The sequence below is a fragment of the Parasteatoda tepidariorum genome, chromosome 7, assembly GCF_043381705.1.
Source record: "Parasteatoda tepidariorum isolate YZ-2023 chromosome 7, CAS_Ptep_4.0, whole genome shotgun sequence".
NCBI classification, from domain to species: domain Eukaryota; kingdom Metazoa; phylum Arthropoda; class Arachnida; order Araneae; family Theridiidae; genus Parasteatoda; species Parasteatoda tepidariorum.
The window spans coordinates 26439925-26458086 of record NC_092210.1 but is presented as its reverse complement, the minus strand read 5'-3'; the positions used below and the strand labels follow the sequence as shown (position 1 = coordinate 26458086).

The following is an 18162-nucleotide window of genomic DNA, read 5'->3' as shown; positions in this document are numbered from 1 at the left end:
AACCCATTATTTTGAAGTTAAAATATGAAATATCTGAAAGAAAAAACACTTTAAGTTCATAGTAAAAATTTTATGGTTTATTCAGGAAAATTAAAAGCAATAATTAACAGTAAAATTTTTGAAAATTGCCTTGTCAGTAAGTTATTATGCCACAAATCAGATTATAATCAACTTGAATTACTCACAACTAATATTTAGTGAAAAATATACACAGTAAAACAAGACTTATATAACAGTATTTATTATATAAGTTGATTCAACTAACTGGCTTTCTTCTAAAAAAAAAATATATCTAAATTTAACGAATTTATATTAGTGAAAATGAAACGATAAATTATTTAAAAATTTGAATGTAAATAGAACTGAAACGATGAAGTGAATAGGAGTTAATAAGCTTAAAAAGTTTCTTTGTAGAATACCTTGCATTTATTTTTTGTCAGTCAACTTCCAATTCGGAAAATTACAAGACATTCTCAGTCTTTGTGTTTTAATTGGAAGGCGTAAAGAAAAGGATATTTGTCGACTATTGTTGCAAAATGCACTTAAAACCAATTTTTATTCCAAAAACACTCAAAAATTATTATTTAATGTGTTCCTCAACTGCAATACGCAAAATTTAAAATATATTAATTTCTGACACTAGAATCACAGAGAAAACTATAAGCTTCCAATATTTATATAAACTACATGCATCTTGGCATTTTAAGTTATAGATAAAAGTGAAGCTAAGGTTACTCATTTGACTATTTTTACTAAATGCACTTTGAAACTTAACACACTGAAAATTTTCAAAGATTGTTTTTCATACAAAGATTGTTTCTCATTTATATAATACTACAAATAAAACTTTTGCTGACAAATCTAGATTTTTTCAAAATAGAAGACTGAACAGAAATACATGTAAAAACGTTTTATAGTGTAAAGCTAGTGAGATTAATCTCTTTATGGTAGAATGCACTTCTTAAAATTAGATACTAGGATGAGTCTATTTTTACTTTTTTTTCAAAAATCAACATTTCCAGTGGTGGAAAAAATTGTGTATTGGCATCAAATGTTTGTTAAAAAAATTGTTCTATTTCTAAATCAAATTTGCCCCCTCTGTCAGCATCTTTAAATTAATTAATATTTTATTATAAAATATTTTTATATTTTATAATAAAATATAGAATAATATTTTCTTAAAAAATATTTTTATTTTTCACATTTAAATTTTTGTAATCAACTAGAGAAAATAGTTGCCTAGTAAGATTCCTTATTCACGAAAAAAATATTTTGATATTATACGATATTTAAGACCTCAACAGGGCTGGATTTAATTTCTCTAAATGGTGCATTTTATAAAATATATCATTTTTTATTATGAATCAAAACTTCTAATCAACTGCAGAAGTAAGAATTTCAAAGTTGTGCTTTGTCTTTGTTTGTGAACAAAAATAATATTAAGTCATATTTACCACCCTTATCTAGGTGAAAACACAAGTCCTTTTACATATTGTGGTTTTATAGGGAAACTTATTGATACACATGAGCAACTATCGATTGTGAAGTTCAGAAAAATTGCTGTTGATCTGCCTTTAATAGACTTAGTACTGAGCAAAAATATTTGTATCATATATGTGAATGACAAATATATTTTGATTGCAATTCAATTTTTTTTACTAACATTTCATGTCAATACACAACTTTTCCCACCACAGGCAATTTCAATTTTTAAAAAAAGTAAAAATCAACCCACTCATACGACAAAATTTTTATTTTTATTTTTCACATAAAATGACACCTGGCCTCCATTTGACAAGTGTAAGAAATATGGTCGATATAACAGAAGTAAAAGCAATAGTCACAGTTAAAAAGAATGAAATTCTACAATTCATTAAAAACCACACTACAGATGACTATAAAAACAATAAATAACGAAGCATTTTGAGCTCTTTTTCAACATATTTTACAGGAAGAAGGATCATATGTACAGGGTTAATTTTACAACACTCTCACGGAAGACTCTACCACACAGAGAGCCAACATTAAAAATGTTCATTGTACAGATCATCAACATAACAATATAAATATTTGTTAACATAGAGTACAACATTTTGAGGCTAATTTCATATCAACAACGGCCTGTTGACTCCCTCTGCTTTTGCGACTACCAGAAAGATCTTTCTTGCGCTCATTCTTTTTCCAACCATTCTGGTTGATGTCGAGCCTTTGCTTGTTGGCAGACCGGCTACCTGAGTAAACTAACCGTCCTAGAGTAGAAGTTCGCCCATTTTTATCAGAGATTTTGTCTGGATGTGAGCTATGGTGGTCGCTTTTAAGATTTAACTTATGCCTTTGCAAAGAACTCAACCCACTGTTTAAACTAACACTATTACCAATGGATGATGTGTACCTATTGAATGTACTATCAGGGAAAAGTTTAGGATGAGATTTCTCTTCCACAAGTTCACAGGAGGAAGCTTGCGGAATTTCCGTAAGTGAAATACTATCAGATCTAACCACAGAACATTTTTCCTGAGAAGAAAAATGACCAGTATCTGCTGACAGATCCCCACAACTCATTGAGTTGGTCAAGCGCGGCTGACCTTCCGAAAGAAAATCTAAACTGTCGGTACTTTCTGTTGAATAAACGGAGTGAGTGAATGATGCTTTTTTCTGTTTCCTACAAGTCGAGGCTTTCCAACGTCCAGGATCTTCAAGTTCTTTAGAAGACTCTTTAGCAGAATTACTTTGTGAACAGCAATTCTTTTCCTTACTCATGCAATCATTTTTAAACTCTTTCTCACAAGAAAGAGCATGTCGCTTTTCTGGGGACTCTTCCTGGTTTGACGTGCCATCTAGCTTCTCTTTCCTATGCTGAAATTCAAACATTCTCATTCGTACGTGAGATGTGACTGTACTACGCCCTTGCAATTTGCCAACATATTTCTTTTTTATAGCTGCCAGTCGTAAAGAAACTGCTCTTTCTGCACAATCCTTTTCTTCATTGACTTCATTTAAAGGTAGCTGGGGTGAACTCTGGACAGAATGCAACCTTCGATTTGGACCAGTACTTTTAAGAACTGATTCTACCACTGGTTTGGAACTCTCAATTACAGGTGAAAAAGTAGAAATATTGGGTACTGGCAAAGAAAAAGATGGTCTTGGGGATGACTTTTTCTCAGACGCACTGGAACACTGGCTTGATGTTTCGTCATTATCCTCTTCTAACTTTGCTAGTTGCTCCCGAAGGTTTTTATTCTCATTTGATGGTGATTTGGCAGGAGATGAGGCTCCGCTGGCAGTGCTACATGCATCTTCCTCTTCTCGAACAATGCTACACTTTCTTTGAAAAGGAATAGTACTGGCAAAAGTTTCGGCAGAAAAACGTGGAACAGCATCGTTCAACCCCAAGCGTGGGGTAAAATCGGGCATTTGCAGTGATTTGGACGGGAAACAAGGAGACAATAATCCTTCGACTGAAGTAACCGGTTTTTCTTGAGCAGGAGAGGGTACAGCGGATGATACACTGAAATGTGAATCAAATCATAAATTAGTATCCATATTTCTTTAGTAGTTAGAATGAATTCAAAACAAGCATTGATGAACATTGTTAAAACATTCAGAGGTTTCATTTCTAAAATTAAAAAATACAGAAAGACTTCACATTTTTTTTTTTAAAATCAAGTACCACTTTCTATGTAGTAAATTTTTGCATAACTTGCATTTATAGAATTAAGATGTGACCATTTTCAGAGATTTCCAGAGAGAAATGTTTTACACTAAGAATGCTTTTTACAAAGTAAATTAGTGTATTTTTAACAATAACTTAAAAATTAAAGCATGGACATTAACTAATACCTATCAGTGAAGATGAAATTATAGTTTTGGATGTTCTATTAGGAAGGGACCATTGATCTAAATTTATTGCAATCACCTAGCCTACTGATTTTGACTACAGTTAGATCAATGTTGCTTCTAGGAAAACAATGAAAACTGTCATATTGCTAAGTCCTCTATAAAGTGGTATGGGGACAACTGAATTAACCAAATAAACAGTACTGTTCTGAACCTAGATCCTATTTGAAAACTTAAAGCTAGAGTTGAATCCCTGTATTAAAAAAATACAATCGTCAAGCTCTACTAATAAGTGTTACGACTCCAGTGAGGAAAGGAAATAAAAAATGTATTTATATTCAATATTTGTGAGCCTCTACAAGATACACTAACCCTGGAAAGCATGCTTTTAATAAGTTTTTGTGAGACAGCTAGTGGAATTTTCTTCCATTCGGCATAGAGAACAAATAATATTTGAACAGTTGTTACACCCTTTAATTGGACGATCCACGAGAGTCAACTCAGAATAGAGTTCTGGGGAAGACAGTACGTTCAGTCAATGTCCAACAGCCAGTGACGGACCTCACAACAAACATTGTCATCCTTCAAGTAACAGAGGTCCCATCCCTAAAACTGTTACAACTTATTATGTTTACTGCTGTGCTAGGTGACGCAAGTGGTTCTTATTTCTGAAAGTGAAAAATTTGCGGTTTCATAAGAAATTAAAAAAGTTAAATCAGTTTCTATAAGAAATTAAATTCTTAAAAAGATAAACAAAATCTATGGACAATGTGCACCTCTTGGGTTCTTCTGTGACAGACTTAAATGACTCCAAATTGCCATCTTTGCAAAGAGCTCTAGGCCTTTTTCTTCACCATTATATAAATGCAATTATTTGTGAGTCTACAATATTTTGGCAAGAAGCCAGAGAAAGACTTTTAAAGAAGATTAGAATGAGTTACACAAAAGAACCAGCAAGAATACTTTATTTTAAAAATAGACTACCTCTCTGACAGTCAAATGCCAATGCATTCAAAATAATAAAAGTATCTGAAGACAGAATTTTTGCTTGCACAACAAGAGAAAGGCAGAAGAGGCTCAATGATAGGTATTATTGGCAAAGTTCTTTCTAAAATAAAACAAAAATCAGAGATAAGATGTTGCAAGAAAAGATTGCTGAAGGAAAGTTTGGGAGAGAAAAAAGTGAAGTAACTGTTGCATTAACATCATCTGATGATGATACAGATAAAAGCTGTAACACTGATCACTAATGAAACAGACATTTCATTTTCAACAACTTAGTCTAAGAGAGGACAATTTAATATCTTGTCACCACAGTTGTCTCTGCACTAGACCATACTAAAATATCAGATAGCAAAGCAGTATTTGTCATTGCAGAAATTACAAAAGGCCTGGGTCAGCACATTGAAGATTGAGTACAAAGTCTAATTATCTCACATACTTAAAAAGAAATTTAAATGGCATGTTCTTTTAACTGGGCACTGGGATGATAAACTTTTACCTAAACTAACTAGGAATAAAAAAGCTTATCAGTTACCTATTTTAGTTTCTGGAAGCAAAGTATCCAAACTACAGTGCTACACTACTGTTACTACATTACCATCTGCTATTTATGAAATGATTGGAACAAGCTCAAACACTGGTCAATATAATGACGCCTCTGCTCTATTTGAAAAAGAAGTTTTGTACTTTGCATGTCCCCATCATATTATGGTCAACTTTCGATGTAAGTTAGGGATCAAACTGATTGTGTATATGGTGCATAAATCAATTGAGAATGATTTATGCATATTTGTAGTTCGAGTATACGTTAATAACTGGTTAACTGCTCTGATAGCATCTGATGCACCTCATGACTTTCGGTTGCTCAAAATACTTCTGGATAATTCTGTTATAAATACCAGCATTTCCAAAGCTGCGTCTTAAAAACTAGCAAAGCATCTTTGATATAAAGATCTTATAGCATTAGCTTTATCGGACAGTAATGTACGTGCATGTTCTTATAAAACAGTTTATGATAAAGGCTATGAAATAAGTAAAAAAGTCAAAATAATCTTCCAAACTATGGTATACTTTAAGCTTTCAGAGAAAAAAAATTGAAGATTTTGTGACAGTGGAATCAATTGTGTTGTTTAAACAGATGGAACATCCATGTGAATTCCTTGATGTTGATCTAATTATATGGAAAGATAGAGATTTCTATCAAGCCCCCAAAACTGTAAAATGTATGGAAGTTATAAATGATTATGCTGAACATAACATTGCTCTTATTCAACAGTTCACATGATTAAAAGAAAAGATCAGTCTCAAACTTATACTCCTAATGCAAGTAGTTAAGGAATAAAGAGGAGCATACTCTATTGACCCAGCCCCAGATCCATCAATGGGAGAAAGTAATTAGATTTTCAATAAATTATTATTTACTAACTTTTTAATCAAATTAACCATTTATAATTTCTTTCACTTAACAGCATTAAGTAAGAGGATATTAAAATTGCTTTGTTTGGATTTGCAAGTTATCACTAATTACTTACATTGCAAACTTTAAAATTTGAGTAGCTTGATCTACCTTTATATTTTCTACTGAAAATTGACAAACCTTATTTTCTCTCTAAGGGGAATCTTTTTAGATATAGTAAGACCAACAACAATTTAAAAAATCAAAAATTATGCCTTTTACTTTAAAAGTCTTTATTATTAATAAAAATCAAGGTTCCCATCCATTGCAATACATGCATAATTTAACACATTTGATATACAGTGCAGGGTGGGCCTCCCTGTTTGCTATTTGAATGAAAAATCTCGCCCATATGTCTTTCGAACCTGATTACAAGCTCTGAAGGGGGAAAAAATGGGTTATGCGCATCAATTATTTTTGTAAATCCCATGCGGTGTTCTGATCGTTTTCCAGGTTGTTTTTTGGTTGTAATTAATCGCTTTTTAGTAATGATACCATTGTGTAATTATTTAATAAGATATTATTACGACACACAAAATTTTCAAAATTCTGGAATTTTCACTCATTTTAAAACCATTTAAAAGAACGCACAAATTATAATGAGGAATTATTATTATTTTTAAACTCATTCTCATTAGAAAAAAGATTTTTTTAATGAAAAATATAAGAATTTTGTACGTTTTGGGTGTTGTAAAAGCTATGCAAACATTTGTGAACGAAGAACAGAATGAAGGACAATAAAATCAAAAATGTTTACAAAAAAACATCTCTTTCAGTTTAACAATAAATGGTAAAACACCAAAACTGAACATTTCCATTTAATATTTTCGATCTTTCGCATCTAAAGTGTGAGGAGATTATAACTTTGTTAATGATAGAAGTTTGTTGCGAAAATGATGTCTCTTTCTGTAAGTTCGAAATTGGACAAAATTCTGATATCCTGATCTGTCTTTCATAGAAGGGATTAGATGCATAAAAAGCGAAATTCTATACAAGTTATTTAGGAGTAACAAAACAAAGTTGATTAAATTTTATAGGATAACAATTAATAATGAAATTATATACTAAGTATAAAAAGGAGATGAATAAAGCATAAAATTAACCACATTAATGCTAATTTGTAAGCGAAATAAAAGTAGGTAAATTCCTTTTACAAATTATATGTTGAAAAGTTGGTTAGTATACACAGTATGAAACACTAATGTATAGATTTTTTAAAAAAAATTTAAAAAATATTTTTTATCAAAAAATTTGATAATAAAGGACATTTAAATTTGATCTAAAAATTTAAATAAAACCCTGTTCAAAAAATGAAAACTAATCAATGATTCTTTTGTAGCCTGTTTAAAGTACTTATAAGAAAAAATTTCCATTTGTACCAATTCCTTGTAAAAATCAAGGTAATTTTTCAGCCTGAGATATTTTTATGAGACAATAACTTTGAATTCCCTTCATCACTTCTTAATGCATTCAATTACATTTCGATTTTTTGTTGGTTTTTTTTCTTCTTTTTTTTTGCTAATTACACATGTTTTATTTTTGTTTTTTAATAATTCCAATATTTCTAACGAAATGTTATGGCAATTAAATTTCAAATTCGTAGCAAATTTAGTATACCAAAAATTCAATATCTAGATTTTATAAAAATAGTTGTCTGGTCATTTTGCCTCCATTCTAGACTTTCTAGTAACAAAAAGGAGGCCTCACACACTAAATACACTTTTGAATTAACTTCCAATAATGCAGGCATTTCAGCTTTAGTAAATTTGGGCAGTTTTAATTCCGAATGAAAAATCAATACTTATTACGAATAACAGTGCATATATTTTGCTTACCTTTTAAAATAGGTACAAATAAAAACTTTTCATTTTAAACAGTTGAACCTTCAAACATAAGAAAATTTGATCGAAAAATCAGTTCTTTTGAAAATAAAAAAATTTTGAAAGTCAAAATGAAAAAAAAATCTGAAAAATCTTAACCCTATCACAAACAATCTCCAAAGTGAATTATGTACAAAAATAAATACTAAAAATTACTTTAAAAAATTGTTTTTTTAAAGTATTTTTGAAAGTTCAATTTTACTATAAAACTATACCAGCTAATATAGGTAACATCAAAATATATTAATAATATAGTATAGACAGCTCTCTTAAGGAAAATCAAACATTACCTGGGTGTGAGTGCAACTGGTGATAAATCTGTCCTAGAAATTCGGCTGTTAATCATTTGGGCTCTTTCTTGACGTTGGGCTCGCAGCTTTCTTTCAGCCAGAAGAAAATATGTTGCTGTGATGTGATTATACTCATTCTTATCAAGAGCTCTAGAGTGTATAAAACAAGTTAAGACACATGGTAAAACTACAAAAATAATAACAGTTCGTAATGTTTTGAATACAAAACTGTGAAACATTTGAACTAATAAATTTGCAAAAAATTTTTTCTACATAACATAGTTTTTCCATATTAAGTAATATTAAATTTGTTATACAACATGGAAAAAATGAAAATCCTGCAATTCACTTTGAAACAGTGTTACAATCTTAGTAACACCACTTCAATTTCAAATTGAATTACATTCCACATTTTTAACATCAGGGGTAATTGTGGGCCCAACTCAAAAATCCTGAAAATTTCTTGAGTAAAATCATTCAAAAAATTACTATCTTTATAAATTTAAATCATTGAAATTTTCAATACATGATATTCAACATGAATTATATGCAGCATAATTTAAATGAATAATTATGTGTAAGTTTACTTTTATCTCTAATCACATTTATTATTCTACCAGAAAAAATATTTACAAATGAAAGAGATGCCAAGTATAAATTCTAGTTCTAATTTTTTTAATAAAATATACAAGAATTTTCATACATAAATGTGATCGATGATGTCTTGAAACTTCTGGACTTTGGATTTCCGGAAACTTTCGGATCGCAGTTAGCGAAAAATCCGAAATTTTTCCGGAGCACAATCACCCCTATAACATAAAACTGAACAAAAAAACTTTCAGAATGAGATAATCAATCAGTTTGCTATTGAAGAAATCTTGTTGATTTGAGTTTTAAATGACAGAGGAAATGCAGAGTTAAAAGGATTATATTACATCATTACACATGAACCTTTATTTAGAAAATTCAAGAATAAATATACTATTTTTTGCGTATTATGGTAACAGATTATAAAACCCCACTTGACTTGAGCATCTAATGAGAACCTGGGTTTGAATCTCAAGTACATTATTTGCAGTGGTAGGAAGTAGCCCACTACAAGTAATAAAACTACTGCAGTCGTTACATTTGTTTTGTAATTTTTAGTGTAATGTGCTACTTTTTCAAAAAAAGTAGTATAGTGCAATGATACAAAAAAAAAGTAGCTTGTAGTGATTCCGTTTACTTTTAAAGTTAGTTTAGAAATTAAATGCTGTTTTCATGCGACTAATTTATCTAACTTGATGGGTACAAATCTTCGCGGGTCCATCAATGAATACAACGAAAAGGACCCTATAGCTGTAGTTGAGAAAGGAGTTATTTAAAAGGAAGAGAACATATTTTCAATGTACTTAATTTCTTAGAAGAATAAAAGAGCATTAAAAAATTGCTAATATTTGATAATTTGGCATTTCTTAAATAAAATATTGTCTATCAAGAAAGTCATAAAAAGTGGAAGGTTAAATGAACAAATTTTAAAAAAAAAGAAAGAAAAAAAAAAACATGTTTTGGAGTAATAAACTGGCTCATTTAAGCATGAATAAATATTTCGAAACTATTCCCTAATATTTAACGTAAGCCAATTTCTAATTCAAAACCATTTTGAACATAGGTGTAAGTTAAGTAATGTAGTTTTTCCAACCATTGCACATTTGCTACATGTTATTGTTTTTATTGATCATAGCAAAGAAGAAAACATATACATAAGTTACAGTCCCAATTGCACACCATTTAATAATATAGAATTGTTTCTTACTATTAATCATACTAAAAGCATTTTGACTCATTAAGGCCGGATTTAATGCCAAAATATGGATACCATGCCAAGCTCAAACATAATATCGCGTCTATTAAACAGTCAAACTCAATCTAAGAAGGACTACATATAACTATAGAAGTTAGTTATTGCGACAATTTCCCAACAAGTAAGAAACTAAAAATCTTCTGCCATTACGACAAATATCTTTTAAGGAAATATATTTTTAGGTTGTTTAGGTGAACAATATTATAGGAAAAAGGTTTAAATGAAGACAACATAATTATATATCAATCTAATATCAATACAAGAAAGCAAGAAAAGCATATCTTTGCCTTCTTTAAATTTCAACCCCTTATATTTTATAAAGTAATATGAGTAAAGAGGAACCACAAGCTATTAAAACTTATTGACAATTCTAAGATCTATGCTTAATCTGAAAAAGTAATTTATTGTAAATAAATTATTTATTTTTCTGTGTTTTGATATCTTTAATAATTTAAACACAGTGTTTCAAAATTATTTGCCAGTTTTTACACCAGTATTTCTCAATTACAAAAGGGGGGAAAAATAACATTTCTATAAATTTCTTGAATTTATCCTCTATTTTTGCTAGCTGCCTTTGCTTTCATTAGGATATGTAATCAGGGTAAAATACATCATTGGCAAACATATAATTATAGTATTAAAATATTTAGTCCAAAACACCTCTTAATAGTCCTTATCAGCATCCTAAAAGTACGCTATTTTTCAAGAAAGGTACTTATAAAGCTGTAAAATAATAGAATAAGATTTCCCAAAATGTTATATAATCTTAACATTTGCATATTCTTTATACTAATTCGCAGCATACATTTGAAAGCATACCTACTAAGGTCCTCCCCTAAGAATCTTCAATAGAAAACACAAGAAAGACATTCCCATACGATTAATATCAAAACCATTCTTATAATTAAGAAGCAGATATCTTTTTTTTTCTAAGTATATAAAATGGAAATTTCAAGATTCCGGGTTGTGACCTAAAAGATTTCTGCTATATTTATGCTCTTATCAAACTAAAATAATTAGTTTACTTAGTTAAATAATTAATTGGTTTCAAAATTTGTTTAGTTAGCTAAATAGTAGTTGATCTAATTAAAAACAATTCTTAGTTTACTTTATAAAGTTAGTGTGGGTAAATATACTTGCATACAGTTTTTTTTAAATAGATTTACATCTGGACGTTTTAAATTAATATCATGGTTTTGAATCTAAATAGAAACACTGGATATTTATTTCATTTTATAATACATCTTAAAAAACAATTTCTTTCATAATTCTTTGATTCATCTTATATATATATATTTAATTAAATTAAAATAAAATATATATATTTTAATTTGACTCTTCGATTAATAAAAAAATTTATTAATTTGGTAATGAAGGTTTTAAAACTGAGGTAAACTAATTAACAGCTCTTTGTATGAAATAAAAAAAAAATTACTTAGATGATATGTAAGATTAAATAGTTTCAGTATAGATAAATGCTGTTAAATTGAAATTTAATGAAAATTGGCTAACCTAAAAAGGTTGGACACACAAAAGGCAGCTAATTTTGTACATAATTTGGACTAACAATGATCGCCTTTTTTTCACAGGTTTACAGTTCAAGTTGAAAAGACATGAAAAGTAGACGTCAATCTAACCCAATCAGAGTACAATTTTCATTCTGACAGACTTACAACACTTTTTGCTGCAAGATTTTAAAGATGGTTTTATTGAAAACAATGCATTGATATTGATTGTCAACGCTAATGATTAAAGTAATGTGCACATGTGATTAATTTATGCCCCATCACCTTTCAATGTTTTGAAATAATAAAACTGAACATTATAATTAAAAGACAAGTTTACAATATTGACGAATGACATTTATAAAATAAGAAATCGTATGCAGAAATCAGTGCTGCTTTTAAAGGTTAGTGCTACAATTCTTCTATGAGTAGCAAAGAGAGGTTTTAATAAAATATTTTTTGTTTTATATTTTTGATTGTTTATGCATCAGCCAAACATCTGTTTAAATAAAATTCCTTTCTCACAACACCATAATTGGTAAATTAATCAATATCAATACACCTGAATAATTTGATTTCACCAACAACTTACATTTAGAGACAATGAAGCAACCATTGTTAGAAGTTACATTAAATTACATATGTAATAGAAAATTAAAACATTATGATAAGATAAGATAAACTTCATATGCATGCAATACCAAACTCAAAAATACTCTTCAAACTGCAGAATATTTATAAGTGTTACTCATTTTAACATATACAATATAAAATAAAACAGAAGTGCACAAATCTAACTAATCAACTCTTAATGCTTAATGAATTATACCACACTTCTAAGGAGAGAGAAAAACTTATACTATTTGAAATAGAAAATTTAGGCATATACTGTTACTAAAAAAAGAGAGAGACAATTTTAGATCAGTTTTTGATAATAATTTAATACCATAACAGTTGAATAAAAAAATTAACCAAAACCATGCCATTAATGAAGTAAAACTAACATAACCAAAACAATTAACCATGTAGTGCTTTTGAAGCTTTATTCTACATTAAGAGGTAACCAAATTAAGAATGCCTCCACAACTTCCAAATAAAATGTTCTTCTACAATTTTATATCTTTCGTGTCAGATTATTTCATATGTATATCAGATCAAAATGACAAGCTACTTGAAAAAATATGCACAAATTTTCAGCAAGAAATTAAAGATCTTGCATTATTTTTAAGAATCTTGATGTAAAAAGGGTTGCAAATTTCACGCAAGATTTAAATTTCACGTGATTTGCGCAATTAAATGCTGCAAATAAAAAAAATAAAATATGAAAATTTTGGTGATTAAAAATGCAGCACTACAGAAGGTGTTTTCAAATTTTTTCTGGTTGAGTATTGTTAGAAATTCCCTGGTTGTGTAATTTACCATTTTGGTGAACAAAACAAGCCAATCACACAATTTAAAGTCTTCAGGCTTTTTTTTTCTGTTTCATGAGTCTAAGATTTACGTCAACAAAGCCATAATCACCCATGAATTGAAGGAGAAAATTGAGAACTGTATTAATGGAAGTTAACCCAATCCACTTATTCAAAATGACCTGATAAACTATCTTTTACATAACCCTATACTGTTACGTAATTTACTCTCTTGGCAATCAGACCATGCAATCAGGCAGTTTAATGTCTTAATACTTTTTTTCCCCCTAAAGGTCAAAGATTTATGCGAATGAAGCCATAAAGAGACAGTTGAAAACTGTATTCAAATGCGTCAACATGGATAGGAAAAAATTCTGTAGATTTTACGAAATAATATTAATTTGAATGTACTAAACACACTTACACATAGGGTATTTTAGTGATTTTTATAGTCATCAAAATATAAAGACTGCAATTTTTTCCAGTTATGATTGACATTAAACATACTTGAATTGTTACGTATTATGTTTAATCATAATTTTGAATATTAATAGGCATTTAATTCATCAAAGATTGTTACAAGATTTTTTCATTAATTAAAAATAAACTGTCCTGATAATAAACTGAACATTTTAGAACAAAAAAAGCTTTTAACTGATTTCAATAAATGAGGCTTGCTTTAAATAAGTATTACTAATTTTATGTATTAGTAATACTTATTTAAGTAAGCAAGCAATAATCAATATAAAAATTGTATTTTGGTGGGGGTTTTTTTCTTCAGGAAACTTCATTTTCACTGAATTTTTTAAGATGCACAAAAACCAGGAAAATTTTATTTAAACCAGGAGAAACTAGAAAAATTTAGTAGGGTTGGCAACTATGTGTATTAATAAAAGTCAACCCATTTATTGAAAATGACCTGATAAACTAGTCTATTCATATCCCTGTACTGTACACATTATGAATCCATAAAATTACAGTTCTAAAATTATTTAATCAAAACTATTTCTTGTGTGACTTTTGGAAAGAATGTTAAAAAGAATATTATGTGGTATACAGTCTGTTAAAGGGTTAAAAATAATGACACAAAAAATATAAAAGTAACAAATGTATGTTGAAGATAAAACCCTTACAATTATTAAACACCTTGCACTTAAACATTTTTAATAACTTTTAAATATTTTCTAGATTCTTAAAAATAGATTTCAAAACTAGGATGACAGAATGACAAAATAGTTTAGTCATCTAAGGTTAAACTCCCAAATTTTGGTACTAACGCTAAATTGGGACAGTACACTAACACATTAACATCTTACAAGATTGCAAACCTTAACTTCAGTTTCATTACTTATCTATACCTGAACATTTTTTTTTTGTAGTATGCTGACCTGTTGAACAAAAAAAAGACAGAAATATAAAAACAAGCATGCTTATACAGAATATAAACTTCATTAGCTTGAAAAAATTATTAAGGTAGTAAAAGTCAAACAGCTTCGCTTGCTCAAAAATGAGTGCCCATTTTCAAGATTTGTAGTAAGTGATGGATACCTATTTTTGAGCACTTAAAACTTGTAGATTTTTACTATATTCACAATTTTTTTGAGCAAATGAAATTTTTAGCGTCATGTATATCTTTTTGATTAAACTAATGTAAAACTAATTTAACACTTTCATCGCAGCAATGACGCACGGCAAGTACCCTCTGCGCTTAGAGTTCCCTTGCAGCACTAAAATTGAAATAAAACTCTTCAGAATGACTTTACTTTAAAAAATAATAAGCAATAGCAGTCAATAACTATATTCACTAATACAACAGTAGAGCACTGCGAGTATTCCTGGAAGGTGAGTCATCTCGTCCGGCACAATAAAAGAGCTAAGTTTCATAAAAAGAAAGGAGAGGGAAAAAAACATACTCAATTATTTCTTCTTTTGAAGCAATGTTTCCATTAACCATTTTCTGTACAATATGAGCATGATCTTCGTCTGAGAGATGTTCTCTTGAAATCAAAGGCAAGTGATCAGCAGGCTGGATTGCATCTCCGCTATTCAACCAAGGATCATTAGCTATTTGCTCCAAAGATGATCTTTTATCCGGGTCTCTAATCAACATCTCTCCAATGAGCCTAAAACAAATAATAATCAAGTGAAGACAGGTTAAAGAAAAATTATGTAATTTAATTTAATTATTAAAAACCATAATTTCCAGTGTGTGTTAAAAACTAAATGTGCTCTATAAATGCCTATTTTAAAAATGTTTCTCCAAAAAATATGAACACTTTTTATAGAAATCCCTTAAAATATCATAAAATTAAATGAATACCCATCCTTCAAACAAGGTGGAAAAAAAAGTAAACAATAAAACAGTACTCAACAACACTACAAAATCATACACACATAATTGCAGAAATTAATAAAGCTGTAATAATTCTTTTTTTTTTTTTTAAATATTTTTTGTCCTTGCTGATGACTTTACATTATTAGATTAAGCAAAACATGTTCTTTGTAGTTCATCCATCAAAATAAAGAATCACTTTATTCAGTATCATTTAGCATGCTTGTATCATTTGTATATTCAGTATATTATTTTGCTTGAAGTTAACTCCTGATAGTCGAAATTTACCACAATCAAGTTATTTTCTTTGGTAATTTTCCTTTTCGAGGGTCCATAAAAAATTTCTTTCAATAGTATCTAAATTAAAACTGATAGCTATTAAAATTGAGTAAATTATGCACAAATATACTAATTGCACCTACAGAATAAATGAATTTCTAATAAGTTTTAAGCAATGAAACCTATGGATAAAGCTATATGCTGGAACCATATACGTAAATAGTATAGTAAACTATCCCTAAATTGGAACTATTGAATTTTCCAATTTCTACTAGCATTATTAATTAATATTAAAAAAAATCGTGGATTCAAAATTTGTATGGGCATTATTGAATTGTTGATTTTTTTAATATATCAATCAGTTCCTATTACCAGAATTAATCAAGCATCATTAGCATCAATAATAGTATGCTGATATACATTTCTCTTAAATGAATTATTACTATTTGTCCATTAATCTTGTTTATGAGCATATTTTTGGCTTTTCACAATTTTTTTTTTTTAATTACTTCTGATTTTAAATAACTTAGTTACAAAGAAATGCATTAACTTTCCTCCATGCTTCCAATATCAAACTCTTTACCACATCTTTTGCACTTTGCCTTGTGACGATCACTAGATGCTGTTAGCCATTCCTTATATTTTTCATCAAGTGTCCATTAATTATTAAAAACACACTTCCCTGGCATTTCTAACAATTTCACATTTGAATGAAGTATTAAAGCTACCATGTGTGCTATCAGAAGAATTGTATTTCTCGAATCCTATGGATGTAGAAGGTAAATGCAGGTCTTCAGCAGATAAAGTACCTAAGTATTGTCTAAAAAAGAGTCAAGAGCCAACTGCAGTATCACGCTCCCCTTTGCCCACGCTAAATTTTTTTTATCCAGAAAGAAATAATATTTTAATGAAAAAAATAAACAAATAATAAGGGTGTATTTTCGTCCAATTGATTGTAACCCCTACATACACGCACACACATTCAAAATGTTCTACCCTCGATGCAGGATCTCATTCTTGACAAAAGACATACTTTTTAACTGTCGATATCTTGTGGATATTTAAATAATTGACCAACTAGTGATACTAGAAATTAAGGACTTTTAAAACCCTTAAATCAAAATTAAATACTTTTAAGGGCCCTTAATTTTCAAAATAAAAACTAAGCTGTTTTTAAGAACTTTTAAGGACTGTGGGAACCCTGACTTATCTCTAGTGGCGAGTGGTGACCAGATAAATTTCCCATTCTCGCTCTTCATATTTATCACAGACATTCCACTCTTCACTTTATTATTATAGATCGAACTTTCATTCAGTTCATGAAAGATATTAAATACCATGAAAAATGTGGGTTTATTGTATATTTTTGAACTTTAAAAAAAAAAAAAAAAAAAAAAAAAAAAGCAGGGCATCTGCCTCTCAGTTAAGGGCTCTATAAGTTTTNAAAAAAAAAAAAAAACAGTGGTTATTTTTTTGTTATCTTGCACCATTTTCTTTAAAATCTAAATTTCACTCAGACAACTTTGCTTAGCGTAACAGTGCATAATGAATTGCAGTGTAGGAAAGGCACTCCCATTGACAATGAAACAGTCCCCAAATTTACAACTATTTTTGGAGACAAAAACTTTATCAACCTTCTCAAAATTTCAAAATTCTGGATAAGCAAGATATTTGAGAATACACTAGAAGTTTCAAAACCTTTCTTCTACAAAATAATATGTAATGCAATACTTTGTTTTTAAGATATGAATCAAGTATCGTTTGATTAGACAGATCTACAATTACATCTTTAGAACAAAAAAAAAACATTAAAATTTTCTTGTACATTTGTAATCTTTACCTTTATTTTTATGAAAAAAACAAATAGGGTGACCCGGGGTAATTCACGATCACTCTGTTTCTGGGGTAAATAATGATCATCTAAGTTTTATTTTAAAAAAATAATTTTTTTTAAAATTTGAGACATGGACAAGAATGATTGTACTCTTTACTAAAGTATAACTACATTTAGTTAATAATAGTTTTTTGTTTAATCTAACAAAATAAGTATCTTTTAAACTGCTCTCTGTATTTTCCATTTCAAAGATGGGTTTCAAAATGTGCACATTTCTGCAAAGATCCCCCTCCTTCTCTTAATAATAAATATTTTGAGTTACTTTCTTTTTCTTTGATATAAAAATAGTGAAAGCTTTTGTTTAATTGTTTCACATCTACTGTAAACATTATAATTGATTATAGGAAACTATATCAAATGTTGCCCCCTACAAATGGGGTAATTATTGATCACTGGGGTAATTCCTGATCATTGTCATTTCTTCTTATAAATAGT

At 29.1% G+C, this 18162-nt stretch overlaps 1 protein-coding gene across 1 annotated transcript in view; it reads right to left on the bottom strand.

Moving 5' to 3' along the window:
* Positions 1-1209: 1209 nt before the first annotated feature.
* The window catches only part of LOC107441686 (SNF related kinase), a gene marked incomplete at its 5' end in the record, with an annotated part of 21090 nt that continues 4137 nt past the window's right edge, over positions 1210-18162 (bottom strand). Inside the window, 3 exon segments of the mRNA XM_016055031.4 lie at positions 1210-3508; positions 8466-8615; positions 15136-15345. Of these exon segments, the coding sequence (XP_015910517.1) occupies positions 2074-3508; positions 8466-8615; positions 15136-15345 (1795 nt within the window). The 3' untranslated portion in view covers positions 1210-2073.